This window comes from Oncorhynchus nerka, linkage group LG20 (genome assembly GCF_034236695.1).
Source record: "Oncorhynchus nerka isolate Pitt River linkage group LG20, Oner_Uvic_2.0, whole genome shotgun sequence".
Taxonomy (NCBI): domain Eukaryota; kingdom Metazoa; phylum Chordata; class Actinopteri; order Salmoniformes; family Salmonidae; genus Oncorhynchus; species Oncorhynchus nerka.
Genome location: NC_088415.1, coordinates 28,752,537 through 28,778,147, shown reverse-complemented (window position 1 = coordinate 28,778,147; position 25,611 = coordinate 28,752,537). Strand labels below are relative to the sequence as shown.

General features: G+C 42.7%; 3 protein-coding genes across 7 annotated transcripts in view; 1 reads left to right on the top strand and 2 right to left on the bottom strand.

Annotated features, from left to right (window-relative positions):
* Positions 1-12,268, bottom strand: part of LOC115102206 (rho guanine nucleotide exchange factor 10-like protein) — a 32,070-nt gene extending 19,802 nt beyond the window's left edge. For 2 of the 4 annotated variants that reach the window (XM_029621879.2, XM_065005365.1), the window contains exons 1-8: positions 11,747-12,266; positions 8,788-8,851; positions 5,274-5,555; positions 5,077-5,104; positions 3,002-3,066; positions 1,690-1,767; positions 272-571; positions 38-177 (exon numbers count right to left, since the gene is read on the bottom strand). In XM_029621879.2, coding sequence (XP_029477739.1) covers positions 38-177; positions 272-571; positions 1,690-1,767; positions 3,002-3,066; positions 5,077-5,104; positions 5,274-5,555; positions 8,788-8,824 — 930 coding nt within the window. In that variant the 5' untranslated portion in view covers positions 8,825-8,851; positions 11,747-12,266. Of the gene's footprint in view, positions 1-37; positions 178-271; positions 572-1,689; positions 1,768-3,001; positions 3,067-5,076; positions 5,105-5,273; positions 5,556-8,787; positions 8,852-11,746 lie in introns of all 4 variants that reach the window. The other 2 variants (XM_065005364.1, XM_029621882.2) reach the window with 2 other exon arrangements.
* A 1,585-nt stretch (positions 12,269-13,853) lies between these two features.
* LOC115102203 (protein RCC2 homolog) lies at positions 13,854-21,050 on the top strand. Of its 2 annotated transcripts, none has more exons than XM_029621876.2 (11): positions 13,854-13,988; positions 15,090-15,310; positions 15,490-15,583; positions 15,754-15,897; positions 17,191-17,411; positions 17,526-17,640; positions 17,802-17,968; positions 18,881-19,061; positions 19,348-19,526; positions 19,669-19,746; positions 19,857-21,050. In XM_029621876.2, exons 2-11 carry the CDS (start codon positions 15,104-15,106, stop codon positions 19,959-19,961), a joined length of 1,491 nt encoding a protein of 496 aa, XP_029477736.1. In that variant the 5' UTR covers positions 13,854-13,988; positions 15,090-15,103; the 3' UTR covers positions 19,962-21,050. The 2 variants fall into 2 exon arrangements, with proteins under 2 accessions (XP_029477736.1, XP_029477737.1); XM_029621877.2 differs by lacking the exon at positions 13,854-13,988 and adding an exon at positions 14,207-14,318.
* A 1,422-nt stretch (positions 21,051-22,472) lies between these two features.
* Positions 22,473-25,219, bottom strand: LOC115102205 (large ribosomal subunit protein eL22). Its single transcript, XM_029621878.2, has 4 exons — positions 25,134-25,219; positions 24,500-24,613; positions 23,350-23,474; positions 22,473-22,660 (listed from the first exon to the last, which is right to left on the bottom strand). Exons 1-4 carry the CDS (start codon positions 25,143-25,145, stop codon positions 22,516-22,518), a joined length of 396 nt encoding a protein of 131 aa, XP_029477738.1. The 5' UTR covers positions 25,146-25,219; the 3' UTR covers positions 22,473-22,515.
* Between the last annotated feature and the right edge of the window lie 392 nt (positions 25,220-25,611).

The window sequence follows — 25,611 nt, the reverse complement described above, 5'->3', positions numbered from 1 at the left end:
AGGCAGCAGAGTGGAGTATACAAGACAGGAGGCTTACCTTACTACTGCTTCGGGCAACAGTGGGTATTTTGGTCTCGCTGTCTGACTGCTCATCATAGCTCTCAAACTCACTGTCGCTCCAGCCGTTGTTGGTGCCATGATGGCTTTCTGGCCTCTGGACGTCCTCGTAGATGTCATCTGACACAACAGGGGAGACATTAATCACACACACAAACAAACATGCATCCATGCACAAACACACACACACACACCACTGTATCAGAGTCCCCACCTTCCAGAGGAGAGAGGAGGCTCTCACAGGGCACGTCATCATAGATGACCTCTGGACGACTGGTCCTAAAGATGGCCTCTGGACTAGTCATGATGATGTCATCAGGGCTGGTCGAGTTGGTCATGTCATGGCGGAGGGTTGGATCGGTCATGACGTTATCGGGACTGGTGGGGCTGGGTGGGCTGTCTGTGCAGGCCAGACCATCTGGACTTTGCAGGCCCTCTGGACTAGACACATTTTCATTTTCAGGACTTGCTGCATCACCTGGACCTCCTACATCAGGAATAGGGGGAGGTTTCCCTGGAAGAGAGAAGTGCACCATTCCAACCTTAGATAATTGGCTAAAAGGCTCAATTGGGCACTAATACCAGTCCCAGGTTTATTTTGCCGTAAACATAGTAAATAGCAAAGTAACCAGACTAAAATGGTGGGTAGTAGGCCAATAGACTACGCTCAAGGTTACTACAAGATTACCAAAGCAAGGTCACTAGAAGAGACAGAGCAGAGGCAAGTCAATCTGGTGTAAAATCCCACTGGATTTTCCTCTGCAATGGGTATCGTGGGCCACTTTCTGAAGAGTATGCAATCATGGCACATCATCATCATCATCGAGGATGTCACGTACCAAAGCGAGGCATCTGAGGGAAAGTGTTTATGCTGGCAGGAATCTGCAGGGTGACCGAAGGCAGCTGTATCTATCTCACAGGCATTTCTGCCCGGCACCAAGAGCATTAGAGACAGGAGTTTCTGAAAATCTCAACCATCCCTACGAGCCTGACTAGTGTGGGGCGAATTAGCTATGGCCCTCTCAGCGTGGAAAAGTATGCCCTATCGATGAAGAATAGGATTCATGTCCTGGTCAATAAATACACTCCCATTACAGAGGTGAAGGTGGCTGAATTGTAAAGTGACAGATCTCTGGCCCCTGTAAGAAGTCCAGTTGTATATCTAGCTCTGCAGCACATGTTTTGTATTTATATTAGGGACTATTCAGTTTGCCATGTGGTGTAATATGTTTAATATCCAATAATGAGGTTTGCACAGTGCAATGTCTATTTTCTAACTTGAACCCACACTTACCTGTATAACTAGGGATATCTAAAGAAATTAAAAGCATGACCAAGAAAGACAAATTCCCAATATTTCAAAATGAATTTTACTAGGGCTTCATTGGGTAGGATTTTGCTACGCTGGGTAGGATTGAGGTTGAGGTGACACTGACTAGGGTTGCAAAATTCCAGGAACTTTCAATAAATTCCCTGCTTTTCCAGAAATCATGGTTGGATGATTCAAGGTATTTATTGAAAGTTCACAGAATTTTGCAACCCTAATAGTGACAGGTGCCTTATACTAGAGGAGCTTAGACTGTGGGTCACGTACAGGGTGGCTAAACTAGACTAGTCTGGTGTTTAATATACCTTTATGCAGTCGCAGAGTGAGCTCTGAGACCACACTGAACCACTCCTTGGCTGAGGTGGCTCCATACGGTGCCTGAACTGAACAAATAATGCACACACTGCTGTGAGGACACACACCACTGAGATCACATACGTGGAACCCGGATATCTCATATATATATATATATATATATATATATACACACACACACACACACACACACACACACACACGTGGGAGAAATCACACATGCAACTGAGATCTCGCATAAACATGCGTACGCACACACAAAGCGGAGAGAGACTGCCTATGAGAAAGAGAGACTGCCTATGAGAAAGAGAGACTGCCTATGAGAAAGAGAGACTGCATATGCAGGGATTTGTAGCCTATCATGTACTATTATACTCAAATAGATGTCTCTGTTTTAGAGCAATGATTACTCTGTACTTGATTAATACAGCCTAGATTTGTCTGCAATTGATTGATAAGCCATCCATTTCCATTGGATGGATAAGGATCCGATTGGTTAAGTGTGATTCTGGGCTGGTGCCCCATGCAGTGCTGATGTCACATTTTTATTTTTTGTTTCACCTTTATTTAACCAGGTAGGCCAGGTGAGAACAAGTTCTCATTGACAACTGCGACCTGGCCAAGATAAAGCAAAGCAGTGCGACACAAACAACAGAGTTACACATAAACAAACATACAGTAAATAACACAATAGAAAAATCTATGTACAGTGTGTGCAAATGTAGAAGAGTAGGGAGGTAGGCAATAAATAGGCCATAGAGACGAAATAATTACAATTTAGCATTAATACTGGAGTGATATATGTGCAGATGATGATGTGCAAGTAGAGATACTGGGGTGCAAAAGAGCAAGAGGGTAAGTAATAATATGGGGATGAGGTAGTTGGGTGTGCTATTTACAGATTGGCTGTGTACAAGTACAGTGATCGTGCTACTTGTGACTCAGTATGATTGTAAAAGTAGGGAAGTGCACAATGTGTGACACCACAGCCCTGCTGAAACAGGGTCACAGACCTGTCTGAGTGTCTATGTGGTCAGCCTTTAAGATAGGGGTGTAGTAGCACTCATTCATAGATCCTGCTGGAGATGGCATTGACAAAGATAAGGGGCGAACATTACAATGTGTACTGGCTTATGGCATTGTATCACACAAAGTCAAATTACCAGGGAAAGTTGTCTCAATAGACTATAAAACAACAAGGAAATGTCAGATGTAGTGTATAATATGACTACACTCAGAAGTAACATGTACAGTGGGCATTGGGCCTACAATTTGAACAAAGCGTTCAAGAGTGTCCCTTACCTTCATAAATGCTATTTCTTCTCCCAGAGCCCTCTGTGTCTCCTGACAGTCCCAGCTCAGAGCGGCTGAAACAATGACAACAAATATGGTCATCAAAAAATCTGGGAGTGACACTGCTGCCATGGGTGGTTAATTAAGGGGAGATGTCATTTGAGCAGTAATTGATGTCAAAGATGACAATTAATGTATTCATTTATTTTACTAGGCAAGTCGGTTAAGAACAAATTCTTATTTACAATGACGGCCTACCCTGGCCAAACCCTGACACAGACGACACTGGGCCAATTGTGTGCCGCACTATGGGACTTCAAATCAAGGCCGGTTGTGATACAGCCTGGAATCTAACCAGGGTCTGTAGTGACGCCTGTAGCACTGAGATGCAGTGCCTTAAACCGTAACTCGGGAGCCCCAATACAGTGGACATTGTGGTATATAACATAACATTACAGTGGACATTGTGGTATATAACATTACAGTGGACATTGTGGTGTGTAACATAACATTACAATGGACATTGTGGTGTGTAACATAACATTACAATGGACATTGTGGTATATAACATAACATTAGTGGAATATAACATAACATTAGTGGACATTGTGGTATATAGCATAACATTACAGTGGACATTGTGGTATATAGCATAACATTACAGTGGACATTGTGGTATATAGCATAACATTACAGTGGACATTGTGGTATATAACATAACATTACAGTGGACATTGTGGTATATAACATAACATTACAGTGGACATTGTGGTATATAGCATAACATTACAGTGGACATTGTGGTATATAACATAACATTACAGTGGACATTGTGGTATATAACATAACATTACAGTGGACATTGTGGTATATAACATAACATTACAGTGGACATTGTGGTATATAACATAACATTACAGTGGACATTGTGGTGTGTAACATAACATTACAGTGGACATTGTGGTATATAACATAACATTACAGTGGACATTGTGGTGTGTAACATAACATTACAGTGGACATTGTGGTGTGTAACATAACATTACAGTGGACATTGTGGTGTGTAACATAACATTACAGTGGACATTGTGGTATATAACATTACAGTGGACATTGTGGTATATAACATAACATTACAGTGGACATTGTGGTGTGTAACATAACATTACAGTGGACATTGTGGTATATAACATAACATTACAGTGGACATAGTGGTGTGTAACATAACATTACAGTGGACATTGTGGTATATAACATTACAGTGGACATTGTGGTATATAACATAACATTACAGTGGACATTGTGGTATATAACATAACATTACAGTGGACATTGTGGTATATAACATTACAGTGGACATTGTGGTGTGTAACATAACATTACAGTGGACATTGTGGTGTGTAACATAACATTACAGTGGACATTGTGGTATATAACATAACATTACAGTGGACATTGTGGTATATAACATAACATTACAGTGGACATTGTGGTGTGTAACATAACATTACAGTGGACATTGTGGTATATAACATAACATTACAGTGGACATTGTGGTGTGTAACATAACATTACAGTGGACATTGTGGTATATAACATAACATTACAGTGGACATAGTGGTGTGTAACATAACATTACAGTGGACATTGTGGTATATAACATAACATTACAGTGGACATTGTGGTGTGTAACATAACATTACAGTGGACATTGTGGTATATAACATAACATTACAGTGGACATTGTGGTGTGTAACATAACATTACAGTGGACATTGTGGTATATAACATAACATTACAGTGGACATTGTGGTGTACTGTATAACATTGTATAGCAAAGTTGATCAATAGTGTTTGTGACACTGAGCAGTAAAAGTGACTAGATTCTCCTCAGAGTTAATGATCTCTAGTAACTTATGAGAACATCTGCTACTGTTTAACTTCTGCTCTCACCCAATTGAAACAAAGTTTGGGAAGAAATTGTGATGATATTACAGATAAGGTGTTTGAATAAATATATGAATGGGTTTCGTCTATACAGTTTAATCATAAGTCATTATAGATATAAAAGGTAAATATCCTACCCCTCAGGAGACCTTCTTCCAGCCATCTCTGTGGAAAACAAAACATTCACGTTTAGACTAAGTTATTACATAGATAAAAACAATGCAGTCAATAGCAGTCTCATTCTACAAGCTTATCTATGATAGCATGGCAGAGCTCACCCAAGCAATTATGAATGAGATCCAATGGGACCATGACCATGCTGAGACAGACTCACCTGAGCTATTGGAATGAGGGAGTGAATGCATGCTCTGGTCCTCCTTTCCAACAGACGGCCATCCATTGAGCCTTGGCTTTACTGTTGGGTCTTGGGCAGAACTAGGGCCCATTGTGTTCCTTTTTGATGCAAGCCCCGCCATCACAGTGGCTTCAAAGCCCTTGGCCATGGTAGAGACAGAGTTCGCTGGTGTCGTACTGCACTCTTCATCACTGTTGTCAAAGTCAAACTTCATACCTTCCTCTTCCTCCTCCATCTTAGAGGCCATGTTGGACATAGGCACTGGAAACATGAGGGGAGAAAGTTAAACAAAATGAGACGTGCTGTTACAAATTACAATTACACAATGCATCTTCAATCATTCCGGAGACAACACATTATTTCCAAAACACTGCAGTGATCTCAGTGTACTATTGACTACCAGCGCATTTGTTACTGATCAGCCCTTTCTCTCAACAAATACTGTAGGTCTAAATGAGGTATTCTCACACTAAGGTATTGGTAGTATTGGGAAGATTGAGGTCTGCAACAGCATTTACAGTATACAGTGCATTCTGAAAGTATTCAGACCATTTCCCTCTTTCCACATTTTGTTACGTTACAGCCTTACACCAAGATTGATTAAATAAATAAAATCTCATCAATCTACCCCATAACGACAAAGTGAAAACAGGTATTTAGACATTTTTGCAAATGTATTACAAATAAAAAACAGAAACACCTTACTTACATAAGTATTCAGACTCTTTGCTATGAGACTCGAAATTGAGCTCAGGTGCCTCCTGTTTCCATTGATCATCCTTGAGATGTTTTTACAACTTGATTGGAGTCCACCTGTGGTAAATTCAATTGATTGGACATGATTTGGAAAGGCAAAGATCTGTCTATATAAGGTCCAACAGTTGACAGTGCATGTCAGAGACAAAACCAAGCCGAGAGGTCGAAGGAATTGTCCATAGAGCTCCGAGACAGGATTGTGTCGAGGCACAGATCTGGGGAGGGTACCAAAAAAATGTCTACAGCATTAAAGGTCCCTAAGAACACAGTGGCCTCCATCATTATTAAATGAAAGAAGTTTGGAACCACTAAGACTCTTCATACAGCTGGCCACCCGGCAAACTAAACAATCCTGTTGGAAGGTGAACCTTCGCCCCAGTCCGAGTTCCTTAGCGCTCTGGAACAGGTTGTCATCAAGGATCTCTGTATCTCATGGTCTGTGTAGACAGGTGTGTGCCTCTCCAAATCATGTCCAATCAGTTGAATTTACCACAGGTGGACTCCAATCAAGTTGTAGAAACATCTCAAGGATGATCTTTGGAAACAGGATGCACCTGAGTTCAATTTTGAGTCTTATAGCAAAGAGTCTGAATTCTTATGTAAATAAGGTATTTCAGTTTATTTGTAATAAATTTGCAAAAAATTCTAAAACCTGTTTTTACTTTGTCATTATGAAGTATTGTCTGTAGATTGATGACAAAAAAATATGTAATCCATTTAAGAATAAGGCTGTAACGTCACAAAATATGGAAAAGGGGAAATGCAGTGATTTATATACTGTGTTATATTTTAATGCTGGGTTGGAACAAAAGCCTATACACCTGGTACTGTAGCTCTCCAGGAACAGGGTAGGTGACTATCACATTAAACACAATGGTCTAGTCCAGCCATACTCAATAGGCAGACTGCGCCACTGCAGTTTGCATCCAGACCCAGAACAGGGTCAAAATGGACTGCGGATCCCGACCAAAATAAACACCAAAGACATTTTACTTCTTAAGCCTCCCGGCAGTCTGTCATTTTATTTTTTAAATCATGTGTTTAATGAAAATAACTCAAATATATTTTCATAATTTCCCTGCGCCTTGTTTGGTCCTTGAAATGCTCAGTCTGATCGTGTGGGTGTAATGATACAAATTTGAAGATATTTACACTGACTGGCTGAAAGGATGGCTTAGAGCCCACCCCCTTACACAGATGAAAAAGTAATTGGTCTATTATAATCAGATCACATTAGAATGTCATGATATGAGCCAAAAGTTCCATCCTACCTCAAATTCAGAGGTTGTCCTTGTCCTATCACGCTCTAGCGACTCGTGGCGGGCCTGGCGCAATGCATGCTGACACGGTCGCCAGGTGTACGGTGTTTCCTCCGACACATTGGTGCGGCTGGCTTCCGGGTTAAGCGAGCATTGTGTCAAGAAGCAGTGCGACTTGGCGGTTTGTGTTTCAAATTGTATTCGAGTACCACTTGTCTAGCCGCTATAGGTCTAGCGGATTATAGGTCATTGTGGTGCCAAGTCTAATAAGGAAAACAGTCGCTGAGCAGGACTAAACCTTAACATATGGTAGCATTTCATTTTAAGGAGTGCAGCCTATGCCTGGCTCTGCCTGACAGTCAGAATCAAGCAGGAATAACATCACCTTGCTGACTTGCCTGGGATCAATCAACTTAGACATATAAATCCCAGGCCTCTCGGCCCTGTAGATGACAGTGGCTAACTGACTCGCCTGGGATCAATCAACTTAGACATAAATCCCAGGCCTCTCGGCCCTGTAGATGACAGTGGCTAACTGACTCGCCACGCACTGTTATTCTGCTCCATTAAACCTTACCCTGTCGAAAACATTATTACACTTCAACAGGTACATTGATGCTAAGTTTACGGCCATCCTCTTTCATGCCACAAAAAAAATATAGGAGCAATGAACATACCTAAAAGAGAAGCATGTCATGTCAGGGGCCTAACATTGCTCTGGCTAGTGCATGTTAACTGCCCGTACTCCTATTCTCTGCAGGTGGATTTGTGTGGAGGGTGAGACATATGGCCCGGGTGGCAGCAGGAGTCCTTCTGACGCAGCATATGGTCAGTAGGCTAAGACCCCATGCCGGGAGCTCTCACCTTTTCCCCTAGCCCTCCCCTATCCCTCCCCTAGCCCTCCCCTAGCCCTCCCCTAGCCATCCCCTAGCCATCCCCTAGCCATGAAGGGATTAAGTAGCTCCAGACTGGAGCCTGTTAGCTGCCAGGATGTTATCAGCACTGCACTCTGTTTGTCTGGGACAGGTTCCTTGTTTATGTTTGAGTGTACAGATTCCTCAGGTAGCACGTAACACTAGTACTGCTGCTGCCACTGCTATGTCACTGTGTGTCTGCTGACCTAATTTAATGGTAAAACTCACAAGTCAATGTTTGTCTCCACATTGTTACCAAATAGGGTTTGTAAGGAATACTTCTCAGAAGGAACTTCTGCTTGAGGAAGCCCAAATAGATTCACAAATCCTTTATCACACATGGACATACAGTATGTACATTACTACAACCTGAACCACCTACCACCCGCCTCTGTTACATAGTACTAATCGCTTTGTAATTGTATATAAATAGGGAGTTGTTACAGAATAGTCCCCATAACTCTTGTTTATTTATGACTGTTTTAATAAGATTTGACCTAAATCTCCTCTTTGTAAGGCAGAAATCTACAGCACATAACGATACTGACGAAAGTAGAAACTCACCTGAGGTTGGAGGGGGTGGGGGGGGTGGAGAAGCCATTGGTGTACTCTGTGGTCACATCAGCCTCTGTAAAAACAAATCAACCCAATGAATCACTGAGAACATTCTTTAACCTGATACGATGTGACAAAATGTCAATATCAGATTTGCTCCAATATAGATTTTTTTAGGCCATTGGACTTTTGGGTCTATTGGATTTTTGGGTCCGTTTCATAATGACCTTTTTGAAAGTATCAGCATAAAAGTTTGTTTTTCTTATAAATATCCATAAATGTTACATCAGTGACTTATGGTAACATATTTTTCCAGGGCTAACTATCCACTAAATAACTCCATGAAAACGTATTGCTGCATTTCATGGTGACGAAACACTGAACAACTCACTCAAATGGTCTGTAATAGTTGACACTTCACCTCTCTCAACCTCAAACCTACACTTAGGAAGACAGCCTGTGAAGACTAGACTGACCAGACAGTTTATTAGGTACACCCATCTAGTACCGGGTCGGAACGCCCTTTGCCTCCAGAACAGCCTGAATTATTTGGGGCACGCTACAGGGAATTGGAACGATTCCACAGGGATGGTGGTCCATGCTGACGCGATGGCATCATGCAGATGCTGCAGATTGGACAGCGGTACAATTCATGCTGTGAAGATGCTCTATTGGGTTGAGGTCTGGGGACTGAGCAGGCCACTCAAGTAAACTGAACTTGCTGTCATGTTCCAGGCAATGTTTTTCCACTCTTCAGTTGTCCAGTGTTGGTGATCGCGTGCCCACTAGAGCCAGTAACTTCTAGGTTTTAGCTGATAGGAGTGGAACCCAGTGTTGTCGTCTGCTGCAATAGCCCAACCGTGACAAGAACCGACGAGTTGTGCGTTCCGAGATGCCGTTCTGCACACCACTGTTGTACTGCACTGTTATTTGTCGGTTTGTGGCCCGCCTGTTAGATTGCACGATTTTTGCCATTCTCCTTCGACCTCTCTCATCAACGAGCTGTTTTCACCCACAGGACTGGTGCTGACTGGATGTTTTTTGTTTGTAGCACCATTCCCAGTAAACCCTAGACACTGTTGTGCGTGAAAAGGAGAGCCCAGGAGGGCTTCCATTTCTGAGATACTGGGTCCGGCAATCATACCAGACTCAAAGTCGCTAAGGTCACTCGTTTAGCCCATTCTAACATTCAATCGAACAGTAACTGAATGCCTTGATGCCTGTTTTATATAACAAGTCTGTAGGAGTGATCCATTTTTGTGTACGTGCGGATGTACCTAATAAACTGTCTGGTGAGTTTATATGTACAGTACAAACACACACGTACACCTTGCGACAGTTCCTTGCATGCTCACAGTTGACTGTTCTGCCATAGGCTACCTGCGTGTGTTACATTCTTCAGATGTGTGTGGCAGATCCAGACATGCAGTACAGACTGACTTCACTCAACTGTGATCTGGGCAAGGCAGGCAGAAACTATAAACACATAACACAGGATGACTATCATCTCAGGCATGAAAGATCATAAATGCTCCTCATTAATGATTAACAAATCAAAATGGCTCCCAACTCGGTGGACCTTTTAATTCTAAAGACACACCCACACTGTGGTCAAAGGTCTTCATTCAAAGAACGCTTATCAAAACAACTAGCGGCTGTAGCTGAATGCAAACACTCTGATAAATGAAGGTGGTAGCAGCGTGCTGTTCGAGGGGGCGTATTGAACTTCTAGCTCTCACACTCCAGGGAGGGTCATTCCTGGCCTGTGTCCCAAATGGAATATCATTCCCTATATAGTGCACTACTTTTGACCAGAGACCATAGGCCCACAGGGCTATGGTCAAAAGTAGTGCACTATATAGATAATAGGGTGCCATTTGGGATACAACTTTGATGAATAATTCACAAGGCTATGGGGAGAAGGAAGCCCATAGATGGAGCGGTCTTATGAATAGACCCCAACGGAGAGAAACCTCTGATCTACAGTCAGTCTGAGAACAGAGAACAGCGCATGGATTGTTTGGCTGAAGGGAACCCCAGTCAGTGACTGACTCCATACTCCCACACCAAGGACATTACTCAATCGAAACCTCTATCCCGGTTTCTGGGATGTATGTCGCAAACATCACTGCCCCACTGTAGCAAGAAAGCATGTAAAAACTACTGACAACATGTGTTACAGCGGCAACACTGAAGTTTTAATAGTTCATACATGTGTCACTTTTAATATTGATATCTATATTCAACTAGCAAATTAGTTGTGTTGGTATTTAAAGTAATAAGGGTGGTTAATGTATTTGGTCAGGGACAAGAGATTGGATTACTATGCAATAGTCAGTTCTGCTTGATCAAACATAAGAGTCAGACAATACTGTGGGAATGAAAATTAACCTGCATCATTTTATGACCAGCAAGTGAGTATTACATTTCAAAATGCACCACATAACATTGCAACAAAATATGCCCACATATGACATTTCCCAGACTTTACGAGAGCATGTGACAGACCACATGCATCAATAAAGGTAATAGCTGTTCTTATAGCAGGTGCTGCAAACTAAAGTTTACCATGTCATCACATCTAAAGACAAAAATAATATATGAAACTGTTGTACTTTATGTTATTACACCTAGACTTATCCCCCTAGGTAAAACCACTGGATATTTTAGAAGATACTTACACCTCTCTCTCTCTCTGGAGCAGTCAAAAGGAGTCAACTTCGGGCATTTAAAGACCCTGTGCAGTATTGCAGAATTTGTTATCTACAATCTTTTCAGAATGCACTTCTCCTCAAAATGGGTTGCTCTGTAAGCTTTTCAAGTGCACCAGGTCACTCTCCTGAAATCTGGAGGTCACTCCCCAACACACACACCTCCCCATCCTCCATAGTGGGGTCCAGGCTTTGTTGCAATGTGTTGATGCAGAGAAACGGAGTGTAATGGACAGGCAAATACAATGAGATCTCACCTCCTTGTTCTCTGTAAAGATTACCACCAGCCAGCCGAAAGCCTTCCTCCAGCCCTTAATCCCAAGGACTCTCCTCTGCACACCCCCAAGTGTTAACAACGAAGCCGGTTTGTCGAGTCTGCACCATCCCTAATACCCTCACTTGACTTGATGACCAAGCTCCTTCCCTTGAAGCTAAATCAAGGGAGGGTTGTAATGTCCTCTGTACGGTCCACTCTCATAAAACAGGGTTAGCTCTGAGCTTCTGGCTCTTACCAAACAAAGGCTGTCACTAGTTGCTGCTCCCACACTAGGATCAGGAAACTCCTCTCTCTATGCTTAGTGCTCTCGCTCTCTCTCTCCCCGCAGTGCGTTAACCGGCTCTTGATTGGCTGGTGGGGTGTTGAGCGCATTTATGCCTCTCGTGTAGGGATGTGCCGGTTAACGCACTGCGGGAGAAGAAGGAGGAAAAGGGAGGGCGGTTGAGCGCTAAAGCATAGAGAGAGGAGAGTTTCTTAATCCTAGTGTAGGGACAGCAACTAGTGACAGCTTTTGTTTGGTTACAGCCAGAAGCTCAGGGCTAACCCTGCTGTGTGAGAGTAGACTGTACAGAGGACATCTTTACAACCCTCCCTGGAGAGCAATGGTTGAGTTCGTTTTGCATGGCCCGGTGCCCCACGTGAGTGGAGATTTTTCCTAAGGACCAGTGGTATTGTCTAAAATGAGCAAACCCCGCCTACCCGGGGCATATACATGTACGAATGACCTCGACTAACCTGTACCCCAGCACATTGACTCAGTACAGGTACCACTTGTATATAGCCTCTTTATTGTTATTTTGTGTTCGTTTTTATTATTTTTTACTTTAGATTATTTAGTAAAAAATGTCTTAACTCTTTCTTGAACTGCATCGTTTGTTAATTATGGGCTAGTAAAATAAGCATTTCACGGTCAGGTCTACTACACCTGATGTATTCGGGTATGTGACAAATACAATTTGATTCGACTTGAAATCAAACTCGACCATTGTCAGATGTCAGAGGCAAGACTGACACCTATAGGCCTTTACTAAGTTACACAGGCACAATGTATTAACTCATTATACTGTTGTCACTAAATTTACCCTATTATAAAACTCTAAGGTTATATTGTCCTATTTTTTTAATACATTGTCTACAATGTATAGCTCCAAATGTGTTTCAAAAGATCATGCCAGCTCATGGACTTTCAGTGGTGACATTTCCCAAACCCCATCCCTAAATTTACCAACGTGGCAGGGTCAGGCTGTTGAAATGAACAGTTAAAAAGGATGTAATTCACTGACATTGAGCAATTAGCTCTGGCAAATAATTGTTTTAACTAAGTCCCCTTTTATCTGTGGCTCTATCTTATATAGAGGGCTCCCCAGTGGCCCAGCGATCTAAGGCACTGCATCTCAGGCGTCACTACAGTCCCTGGTTCGAATCCAGGCTGTATCACATCCGGCCGTGATTGGGAATCCCATAGGGCAGTGCACAATTGGCCCAGCGTCGTCCGTGTTTGGCCGGGATAGGTCGTCATTGCAAATAAGAATGTGTTGTTAACTGACTTGCCTAGTTAAATAATGATTACATTTAAAATAAAATACAAAAATAATAATAATAATATACAATTTGCATTTGTAAAACATGTTACACTCATGGATTGCGTTCATCCACCTCTGGCCTGCTCGCCTCCCTACCACTGAGGAAGTACAGTTCCCGCTCAGCCCAGTCAAAACTGTTCGCTGCTCTGGCCCCCCAATGGTGGAACAAACTCCCTCACGACGCCAGGACAGCGGAGTCAATCACCACCTTCCGGAGACACCTGAAACCCCACCTCTTTAAGGAATACCTAGGATAGGATAAAGTAATCCCTCCCCCCCCCCCTTAAAAGATTTAGATGCACTACTGTTCCACTGGATGTCATAAGGTGAATGCACCAATTTGTAAGTCGCTCTGGATAAGAGCGTCTGCTAAATGACTTAAATGTAAATGTTATGGATTGTATTGTATTCACACCCCCGCCATAAGAGGGCGACATAATACTTTGGTAGCTTAATGGGTTGTAGTTTTCTTTACATTTTCTAAGTCCCATGTGTTTTGTAGTACCGACCGGTATGTCACGTCTCTGCACATATTTACATTTTAACAAAGAAGACAAGACGAAAAGGAGGGAGGACTCATAACGATAAAAGACCATCAATCAAAAGCCCTATAGGCCAGACATCCACAACGAATCCCAGGTAAGCATTGAAACATATAGCTAGCTATATTTTACAACTTTAATCACATGCAGCAGCTAATATACAAAAGGGAAAGTTGTAAGTATGTCACAAGTTATGGCTTTTTGCGTTATCCGACTAACTAGAATTTAACCAATGTAAGGCAGTACCCACGTGGTTTCATAGAGTCGGAGACTGCAAGATTCTATTGTTTAAAATCAATCAAAGACGTGGAAGACGGACAGATGCACGACAGCCGCAGAATTAGAAAATCTCTCTTGCAAGCTTGTTAATTACAGTAACGTTAGTCACCGAATTAACGTTAGAAGGAAGATTATCTGAAGCCAAAAGGTTTAGCTACATTTTCTTCTCACCTTCAACTTTTACAGTTGGGGGGGGGAAGTATTTTAATCAGGTGTATTGCAACTAGTTAGCTAACGTTACCCAATGTTTGTCTTAGTTTAGAAATCGATTGCTAGATTACGCTAGCTAGCTACTTAGCTAGCACCGTTGGCTTGCTAACTCATTTAACAAAGTCCAGTAAACCGTCATTGTGTGGCTATTTGTCATTTCCCGTAGCTAACTGACGTTAGCTAGTGGTATGTTTGCTAACAGGCCCTTTTTTGAGCAACTATCTAGTAGCCACTGATTATGCTAGCACGTAGACAACAAAGAAATGCGGACAGGAATGCTAGCTAACCCGCGAGCCGCTATGGCTAATCTTGGCTAGCATTGGTGGCTTTGGCTTGTATACTTGAACTTAGTATTTTAATGTTAAGTTTACGTATATGCTTAATTTTCTTCGACTGTTTGTTTAAATGTCTTCCTCAAGTTCAAACGCATTGCAAATTGCAATGTCATCAGTTCAGCGTATCAAGAGTTTGATTTCGGTATTGATTTTAAAAATATTTAACTAGGAAAGTCATTTAACACATTTTCAAAGACGGCCGAGGAACAGTGGGTTAACTGCCTTGTTCAGGGGCAGAACGACATATTTTTACCTTGTCAGCTCGGGGATTCAATCTAACAACCTTTCAGTTACTAGTCCAACGCTTCAACCACTAGGCTACCTGCCGCTCCATTGATATCACAATGCATGTCTGTTTTTGTTTACCCCCCCAGATACCTTCACAAACATGCCACGCAAGAAGGTAACTGAAGTCTCTGGAAATGGTGGGATCAAGAGGAAGAGGGCAGGAGGCAAAAAGAAGGAAAGGGAGTTCAGCAGTGATGATGAATTTGATGATTATGAAGAGCAGGAGAACACAAAGAAACCGGGCAAGCCTGCTGCAAAGTCAGGCCTTCAACCAGTCACTGTGCCTGACGACATTAAAGAAAAAATAGTAAGTTTCCTGACCTGCAGGAGGTAAAATCAAAACGTCCAGCTCACCAAAAGAGGGGTTTGTGACTATAGAATTGTGGTTAACATGACTAGATATGTTATTAGTCAAATGAATAAGGAGTGGTTATGCAGAGTAAAAAAGACCCACTGATCTTAAACACTGATCTGTCATTTTCGTAGAAACTTGACTTACCTAAAGTCAAAGGTCAACTGCTCATTTTCGGGGCCACCAACTGGGATCTCATTGGAAGGAAAGAGGTTCCGAAAGCACAAGGTATAACCCTGCCAAGTCCTGTAATGAAAACATTGCGTAATGCAAGGCTCCAGACTCAAAGCTATCCCTCAATAGCACTGGTGCTACCTGCTTTGGAAGTTTATTCAAGCAATCATCCTAATTGACTGCAGTATTGAAGTCACTTGTTTCGTGTGTGTGTGGTCTCGCAGCGGCCTTCAGGAACCTAGGCCAGAACCTGTGGGGTCCTCACCGTTACGGCTGCCTGAATGACGTGCAGGTCAGCAGTGTGGTGTCTGGGCCCTGTGCCGCCCACAGCCTCCTCATCACCACAGAGGGCAAGCTCTGGAGCTGGGGTAGGAATGTTGTACTGTAATAGATTGTAGTTTATATACTTTCCAAATGCACTGTATTCAGACCCCTTGACTTTTCATTGTTACAGCCTTTTATAAAATGGTTAATTGTTTTTCAACTCCTACACACACACCATAATGGCAAAGCAAAAATGTTTAGAATAGTTTGCAAATTTATTACAAATAAAGATCACATTTGCATAAGTATTCAGACCCTTCACTCTGTACTTTGTTGAAGCACCTTTGACAGCAATTACAGGCTATAAGCTTGCCACACCTGTATTTGGGAAGTTTCTCCCATTCTTATCAGCAGATCCTCTCAAGCTCTGTCAGGTTGGATGGGGAGTGTCGCTGCACAGCTATTTTCAGGTCTCTCCAGAGATGTTCGATCGGGCTTAAGTCTGGGCTCTGGCTGAGCCACTCCTGCATTGTCTTGGTTTCATGGTCTGAGTCTTTAGGTGCCTTTTGGCAAACTCCAAGCTGGCTGTCATGTGCCTTTTTACTGAGTAGTGGCTTCTCTGGCCACTCTACCTTAAAGGCCAGATTGGTTGACTGATGCGGAGATGGTTGTCCTTCTGGATGGTTCTCCACAGAGGAACTCTGGAGCTCTGTCAGTGACCATCAGGTTCTTGGTCATCTCCCTGACCAAGACCCTTTCCCCTTGATTGCTCAGTTTGGCTGGGCGGCCAGCTCTAGGAAGAGTCTAGGTGGTTCCAAACGTATTTTTAATTAAGAATGATGGAGGCCCCTGTGTTCTTGGGGACCTTCAATGCTGCAGAAATGTTTTGGTACCCTTCCTCAGATCTGTACCTCGACACAATCCTGTCTTGCAGCTCTACAGACAATTCCTTCAACCTAATGGCTTGGTTTTTGTTCTGGTGTGCACGGTCAACTGTGGGACCTTATATAGAGAGGTGTGTCTTTTCAAATCAATTGAATTTACCACGGGTGGACTCCAATCACGTTGTAGAAACATCTCAAGGATGATCAATGGAAACAGGATGCACCTGAGATCAATTTCAACTCTCAAAGCAAAGGGTCTGAATACTTATGTAAATAGGTATTTCTGTTTTATTTTTAATACATTTGCAAACATTTCTAGTCCTGTTTTCACTTGGTCTTTATGGGGTATTGTGTGAAGATTGGTTAAAAATGTAATGTAGTCCATGTTAGAATAAGGCTGTAGATGTGGCAGAAGTCAAGGGGCCTGAGTGCACTGTATATCTCAGATGCAATCATTCTAGCTGGTTTGAGTCCAGGAGGAAAGGTCCATGTTGACGACCTCCTGCCTCTTAGGTCGAAATGAAAAGGGTCAGCTGGGTCACGGGGACACTAAGCGCCTGGAGGCCCCAAAGCTGATTGAGGCCCTCGCAGACGAGGTGGTGGTGGCTGCAGCCTGTGGACGCAACCACACCCTGGCATTGACTGAGTGTGGCACCGCCTACTCGTTTGGTGAGAACAAACTGGGTCAGCTGGGCCAGGGGAACCAAACTGATGCAGTCCTCAGTCCAGCCCCGGTAAGCAACATAAACTTCCCTATTCATATACCTCATTGTTGCTGCTTTATTATAGGTCTAATATGGCCACTTAATTAGCCTGTGTTTATTGAATCTTCTCCTTGCCCCTCTCAGATCCAGTACAACGGGCAGCCCTTGGTCAAGGTGGCATGTGGGGCAGAGTTCAGCATGGTGGTGGACTGCAAAGGGAACCTTTACTCGTTCGGATGCCCAGAGTATGGCCAGCTAGGTATGGTTTTAACTAATAGTACTGGATCGATAAAAAAAATATATATATATCTTTGCCAAAGTTGTTCTTTGAAGAGTTAAATGGCAGCACAGTGACCCAGTCAAAAATCATTCCAAATCAAACTGACGTAGCACTTATTTTTACCTTGTTTTGGGTCACAGGACACAACTCTGATGGAAAGTTCATTGCCCGCGCCCAGCGCATTGAGTTCGACTGTGAGACCATTGCACGTCGCGTGACCATCTTTATCGAGAAGAGTAAGGATGGCCAGGTGACGCCCGTACCCAACGTGGTGGTCCGAGATGTCGCCTGCGGAGGCAATCACACGGTGAGGAGAGAAAAGACCAGGTCCTGTATTCATTGTCTTAAAGAAGGAATGCTGAGGGCCTCCCGAGTGGTGCAGCAGTCTAAGGCACAGCCAGCTGTGACCGGGAGACACGTTTGGCCCAGCGTCGTTTGGGGAGGGGGGGGGGGGTCTGGCCAGCCGGGATTTCCTTCTCCCATCGTGCTATAGCGACTCATTGTTGCTGGCTGGGCGCCTGCAAGCTGACTTCTGGTCGCCAGCTAGACTGTGTTTCCTCAGACACATTGGTGCGGCTGGCTTCCTGGTTAAGCGAGCAGTGTGTCAAGAAGCAGAGCGGCTCGGCATGGTCGTGTTTTGGAGGACTCGTGGTTCTCGACCTTCGCATCTCCCTAGTCCGTAGGGGGGAGTTGCTGCTTTGAAACACTTTATGAATACAGGCTTTGATCCCTACTGCCACAATTACCCCCATCAGACAGAAATGTGAATTTTAGAAATGTGCGTTTAGCCAAAATGTTGATTTACATTAGTTGTCGTCCCCCCCCCCCCAGTTCTTATCCAGATCGACATAACAGTGAGTGCATACATTTTCTTACTGGTCCCCCGTGGAACCCACAACCCTGATGTTGCAAGCGCCATGCTCTACCAACTGAGCCTACTCTCTGCTTTTGCATAAATTCTGAATGTCGAGTATTCCCTTCATAGTTAATAAACCCTGCAGATGGAGACCCTTGCATTCTGATCCTTAAATCTGGGTCCAAAAAGGAGCTAAGCTGGTCTGAACATTTGGTACCAGCCTGCATTGAAAGCGATACTCTACTCAATGTGTTTTCACTGTCAATGGCTCTGGTTAATTCACAAATACCTTTTTTTTTCTACCATGTTTTGTTTGCACGAGGCTAACTCGGGTCAGTGTGTAAACTTTGTGTGTGTGTCCAGCTGATATTGGATTCCCAGAAGCGGGTGTTTTCCTGGGGCTTTGGTGGCTATGGGCGGCTGGGTCACACAGAGCAGAAGGACGAGATGGTGCCCAGACTGGTGAAGCTCTTTGACTTCCCCGGGCGCGGGGCATCCCAAATCTACACTGGCTACCAGTGCTCCTTCGCTGTCAATGAAATGGGTATGGGACACAATGCGTAACTCCTTTGAATGTTGAGTAATGAATAGATAAAAAAATTAAATGTTTTTTTAACCCCTATTCTCAATATAATACCACTATACCCATAATACTGTTACTTCCCTAAGTACCTGATGTATATTGTGGTGATTTCAAAGGGTATACTAACCAGGATTTGAACCTAGCATCTGTCAGTCTAACGCCTTAGCCATTACGCGATTTGGAAACTCTTGACCGGGATGCTGGTGTTTTTAATAAGGAAGCTATGCTAATTACCTTCCGTGTGCAGGGGGGCTGTTTTTCTGGGGGGTCACAAATACCTCGCGGGAATCTACCATGTACCCCAAGGCTGTACAGGACCTGTGTGGATGGAAGGTCCGCAGTCTGGCCTGCGGGAAAAGCAGTATCGTTATCGCTGCAGACGACAGCACCATCAGTTGGGGACCCTCCCCTACCTTTGGCGAGCTGGTAAGATGTAATATTTGTATGTATAAAACACATTTCTCACACCATTTTAGAAACATACCGAGGTGCTGGTGTGCTCATAAGACTGCTGAATTGGCGCATGTGTTTTAGGTTTTCCACCTATTATGACGTGTGTTTGTTACAGGGTTACGGTGACAACAAGGCCAAGTCCTCCACTACTGCTCAGGAGGTTAAGAGCCTGGATGGAGTTTACGCTGAACAGGTATGGAGCGGCAACAGAGACTGAATAAACACTATGATGCATTCTGTAGATGGGAACTGCATTTGTGTGTTCACTAGGTTGGGCCCATTCTCACTGTGGTGTGGTTGCAGGTGGTGATGGGATATGCACACTCCCTGGTCATCGCCAGACAGGACACTCCACAGGAACAAGAGAAGCTCAAGAAGCTGCCAGAGTACAACCCACGCACACTCTAATATGGTATCCTCCAGCCACCTCTCACTGTTTTTTGCTTTCACTTCAGAGGCCCTCTAGGTCAACTGTAAGTCATGATGGATGGCTGGGGAGGGTGGGCTCTCACAACTATGTATGTATGCATACGCCTTGAAAAACAAGTCGGGCCTACATATATTCTGAGGTTAATTCAGAGAAAATGCGCTGCAAAAACTGAAACAAATCCACTCTGGACAGAATTCGCCCTGACCTCACAACAGTCAGACATCTACAGCTGGAGAGAGGATCTCTACTACTCATACTCCCCTTTCATTCCCCATGCAAGTCCACTGAAGCATTCTCTATTTTCACGTTGTCTCTTTTTATTCTTCAGTTGTGAACTGATCAATGCCCTCGTCTCCCTCACAATAATGGGTGCTACATCAAAGTCCTCTTCGGGCTGATTTTAATTTCCAAGCGAGGGATCAATTCAAGACCAACACTCCATATCTGTGCCTTTTGAAACAGTCTTTCGGGGTATGGAGTGAATGCATTTGTTATTTGTTCCCAAAGACCAATAGCAAAATGTAGTTTAAACTTTGTTCTTGAAGTCCATGGCAGTGTTACTGTTTGTGTCTGGTTGATCGGTGTGCACTGTCAGAGCATAATCAGGATCTGAGATGTGCCACCAAGTCGATGCTCTCCAGCCATTGACTTCTGTTACATTCCTTGGTTTTATGTCTCTTCATTTGTATGATTAAATGTTGGTGTTGAGGATGCGTAACTGTCCCTCAAATGCCAGTGTCTGCTTGTTGTCATTCTTGCCTTTTTTTCAGTGACTCTTTGTAGCCTGGGAAACCAGGTGTGGTCACTGTGCACTCTTGGCAATGAAAACCAGCAGAAATGTGGGTTGTGAGGACTTGAGTCTTACGCTTCTGTTTTAGTGCAAATGGTCAACTAAGTATGTATGCAATGAGTGGATATTCTGGTTTTAAATCAAGATGGGTTTTCTTTTCATTTGTTAGTCTACCTGTATTGCAACAAATAGTTTTTGTCTGGGTCAGAAGACCCACATCTTGTTCCACATTTTGAAACTTTTTCATGGAAATGGTAATAAAGGTTTATGTAAATTGGTTGATTTTTCTTTAGTCTTTTTTGCCTCCTGCCACACCACTTCAAGTGGGGAGGGAATGCTAGCTACTGCTAGTCTCAGTAAATCTTGCCATCACTACTGTTGGTGTGAGTACATTTGATAACCAATCAGCCACTGTATTTTGCAGTTGCTAGGCCAGTTGTTTTGTACATACTGATGGCTATGTCCACTACATTTGGTGTCACTATTCTAATTCATCTTACCAGGCTTTGTCTGCCATAAGCACATTTCCCCATTTACTAATGAACATATCACACCTTACACAGGTTCCGAGTTGCCAAATACTAAAGATTCATGATGTACAGGTAACTACCAAAATAATGGAAACTTGAGTAAATGAGGGATCTAAAGTACACTAAACTAAAAGCAGGTGCTGCCACACAGGTGTGGTTCCTGTGTTAATTAAGCAATTAACATCCCATCATGCTTGGTCATGTATAATTTATTTTGGCTACGATGGCTATGCTCCCATCCACAAGCGGTCACAGACTGGTTTGATGAGCATGACATCGATTTAAACCATATGCCATGGCTGTATCAGTCAGATGGAAGTGCCTTAGCGTTTTTCACCTCCACCAAATGATGGAATGTCTCGGAAGAATGGTGTTGCATCCCACCAATCTAGTTCCAGACACTTGTAGAATCTATGCCAAGGTGCTTTGAAGCTATTACGGTGGCCCAACACTTGGCATTTATTTGGTTATGCTGGATTAACATGGCAGTAGGTTGACTATTGTCCAGATTTTTTTTAATGTCTAGCTTCATCTAGTGCAGGGTTGGGCAACTTTGATGGGTGGGGGCTGCATTTGCCTGGTCTGTGTGCCCACATTGCAAACTAAACATTTTAGCAGCTCCCCCTCGACAGCGGAGGAAATAAGCAATTCTACTCATTTTGCCATCGTCCATGGGGGGAAAATGAGCTGTTTTACCGCTAATTTCCTGCAATTTTACCATAGGGTGAAAAATGTTTGCCGGTTTCAATCGGAGACTAACAAAATCAATGCCCCCCCCCCCCCAGTAATTCAACCATGATTACTAAATTTAGATGGCCGCTAGACTAATTTACCAATAATACAAAAAATGGGGTGACTGATATGCAGAAAAACTGATGCACAACCAAATTTAAATTGCACCTTGTCTGTTCTAACTTGCAATGAGACCCTGACAATTTTATTTTAAATTGATCCAATGGCCTTCAAAAAGGACTGCCAGTTGCCCATCCCTGATCTCGTGTACTGCATTGTCACAACACTATGTTGACTGATCGTCACCCAGATACAAAATGGGTTTCTTGCTGGACAAATTCAGCTAGATCCCTCCCATTTTTGGACCATTTGCTTTTGTTGGTTCCTAGTGAACATACCCGTTGTCTTGTCACCATAGAGAAAAAGTACAAAAGAAGTACTCTAAGAATTTATTAAATGTACAAAATCCAGCAGACAGGTTTAATCCTCATCTTCCTCCTCCTCCTCATCCTGGTTGATCTGGAAGTAACGCAGCTCGTAGCTCTCCTTGGTGTTGGCCACAACACGCAGCCAGTCGCGAAGATTGTTTTTCTTCAAGTACTTCTTGGTCAGATATTTCAGATATCTACAGACAGATGGCATTCAGATGTGTGAGGTTGCGCTTTGGCTTTCAATGTTTTCCCCAAAGCAATATACACATACAAAACAACCTAGTAAAGCTAATGTTTTTTTTATGTTGCTGTACACCTCAACCCAACTTAATGAATCACAAAAACACAGCACAAAGGTTGAAGAATGATACTGTAGCGCAGTCACGTGCGGTTAGCGTATTCATGGGCAGGGGTGGATAAACTCAACAAGGAAGTCTGAAGGAGAATTCAGTTCACAGCCAGTGTATTTTCATGCACATAATGTTACTGGTGCATGACAGATGCAGGAGAAAAGTCATAAAGCATTTGGGAGTTGGTTAAGTGGGAATTATTAAGTTGAATTCTACATAGCCAAAAGTCAATATTGGCATCATCAATATCAACACCAGCAACCTAAACAAAAATATTACAGATAAAGGCTATAAAAACACAGGGCCTCTTATCCATCATAAGCAGTGCAAAAGTGTAAGTCAATTATTCATGAGCAATTATTTTGTGAGGACATAAGCATTTACCAACGTTTTAATAGCTTGAACATGTAAACAATGTATTGGGTGAAAGACATTTAATAAATATTTTCTTTTTTTCCCCAAGAACAAATACACAAATGTCTGCATTGCAATTTGATTACTACAGTCCTGAGTTGCCAGTGCAGTTACCATACCTTTTGGAGAAGGGGACCTCGGAGGAAACTGTGATCTTGCTCTTACTCCTCTCAATAGACACCACACCACCACCCAGGTTTCCAGCTTTCCCATTCACCTTGATGCGCTCCTGGAGGAACTGCTCCTTTAACCATTAAAACATACTGTGTAAGCATATACTTCTAATTTCCAACAACAAAAGATTGACAGTTGCCCAATGTTACTTTTTATATATTTTTTTAAATGTATTTTTTATTTCACCTTTATTTAACCAGAGACTAGTTGAGAACAAGTTCTCATTTACAACTGCGACCTGGCCAAGATAAATCAAAGCAGTGCGACAACAACAGTGTAGTGGATGTGAAACTAGCCTGTTGGCTGGAGCACATCAGTGACATCACATCTTCACTTGGATCTAAAGCCAACTGTCGTTCATGGAGTGACCAACTAGTCTCTTGCTCTGTCAGCAAACACAGTTGGCTTTTAGTTGTGTGTTGTTGTGCAGGTCGCTAGCTAGTGTAAACCCCACTTGAGATTTAAAGGCCCAGTTTTATATACATTTCCACACTATGAGGTTGGAATAATGCTGTGAAATTGTGAAGATGATAAAAACCCTTTTAGTGTAAGAGTTGTTTGAAACGACAGCCTGAAATTTAAGCCTGTTTTGGTGGGATGGTGGTTTGTCCTTCCTGGTGACATCACTAGACAGTAAATTAGTTAATAGACCAATCAGAGTTCCAAACCTACCAATAACAGCACATTTTCAGTGTCCTCCTCCCCACTTAAGACCACTCCCATAGCCCTACCAAAATTCTTGCTTGAGAAATTGCTCATTGCTAAGAAGCTATGTTCTCTCTTAAAATGATAAAGAAACAATCACAGTACAGTACATAATTGTTACCCATAAATTAATTGATAATGAGAAAAAAAAAACAGCTGCATTGGACGATTCTGTTCAACATGTCGATCCCATGAACTGTCATTTCATAAGCTCCTTCCATCCTTCAGTTTATACTAAACCAAGTGACCATTGTGGAAGGGTAGAAATCATTCAGGATTGTGGCTAATGGGGGTTTCGAATAAGGGCGTTTGTGCAACTAAAATATTAGAATCTTCCTTGCAACCAGGCACAGGTATAAAACCTGTCAGTGTAACTGCAAAACTACTTACAAAGTTGGCAGCATCCATGATGCCATCTTCAACAGGGTGGGTGCAGTCCAGAGTGAACTTCAGGACCTGCTTCTTCTTCTTGCCACCCTTGGACCCCTTGGTGCTCTGCTTCTTCTGCAGATAAGATTGACAGCCAATTAAAACTATGACAGTCACTACCATTGTAGCTGTTCCGTTTAGTTAGCTGCCTAGAATCTAACAGTTAACGTTACCTAACATTAGTTCACCACCATACGCGCTACAACCGCAAACATCAACTATGTCTAGGCTAATCCCCAATTAAGATGAAGTTTTAGTCAGGTGGCTCCTTATAAGTAAAGACCAACATTTTTGTTATTTAACTAATCAAACTACTGCTGACCATAAAACGAACAGAAAAATGTTAAGCTAGTTTTGTGTAGCTACAACGTGGTGGATCTGGCAAGCTAACGTTAGCTAAACTAAAAAAAAAAAAAAACTTGCTAATTTAGCAGGCCTCGTGAAAAACAAAACCCAATTCAGTGCCTTGTTTAGCATGATTAACGATTACATAAGCCCTCTCAAATATGCCCCGATTTATACAAATAATGTACAGCCATTTTAAGTGTGAAAAATGTATATATTTGAACAATTTCCCACACGCGATTGTACCCACCACAGGAGCCATTGCGAAGAATTTAGCAGAAAGGAAGAGCTGGGTTTGCGCGTGCGTTACATTTTGGCCTGATGAATCAATCGCAGATCTAGTCGATACAATCACGGCATCAGAGTTCGATTAAAAGGCTTAACATTATTGTTTATACATCTTATTGAAATTCCATATATTTTGAAGGATAACAAGTACAAACGTGTTAGAAACAATACATCCTTCTACAAATTGTAACAAAAAAACAATACAAACAAAAAATAAACAGAAAAACACTTAGGCTGTTGTTGTTTTTTGATCCTTATTTACCTTTTTGGGAAAGGGGATACTTAGTCAGTTGCACAACTGAATGCATTCAACCGAAATGTGTCTTCCACATTTAACCCAAACCCTCTGAATCAGAGGTCCATCATAATGACGTTGTCAAAACCCTGCTCTTTGAATGGTCCTTCATAATGTCATCGTCATAACCCTGCTCGCTCATTGG

What these genes read in the sequence shown, in the direction of transcription:
- LOC115102203 (XM_029621876.2), top strand. Translation starts at nt 15,104, where the DNA reads ATGCCACGCAAGAAGGTAACTGAAGTCTCTGGAAATGGTGGGATCAAG. An exon ending in CCCAGAGTATGGCCAGCTAG is followed by an intron (nt 17,641 to 17,801) that starts GTATGGTTTTAA and finishes TTTGGGTCACAG; the next exon opens with GACACAACTCTGATGGAAAG. An exon ending in CCCCTACCTTTGGCGAGCTG is followed by an intron (nt 19,527 to 19,668) that starts GTAAGATGTAAT and finishes TGTTTGTTACAG; the next exon opens with GGTTACGGTGACAACAAGGC.
- LOC115102205 (XM_029621878.2), bottom strand. An exon ending in TCATGGATGCTGCCAACTTT is followed by an intron (nt 23,475 to 24,499) that starts GTAAGTAGTTTT and finishes TAATGGTTAAAG; the next exon opens with GAGCAGTTCCTCCAGGAGCG. An exon ending in GAGGTCCCCTTCTCCAAAAG is followed by an intron (nt 22,661 to 23,349) that starts GTATGGTAACTG and finishes ATCTGTCTGTAG; the next exon opens with ATATCTGAAATATCTGACCA.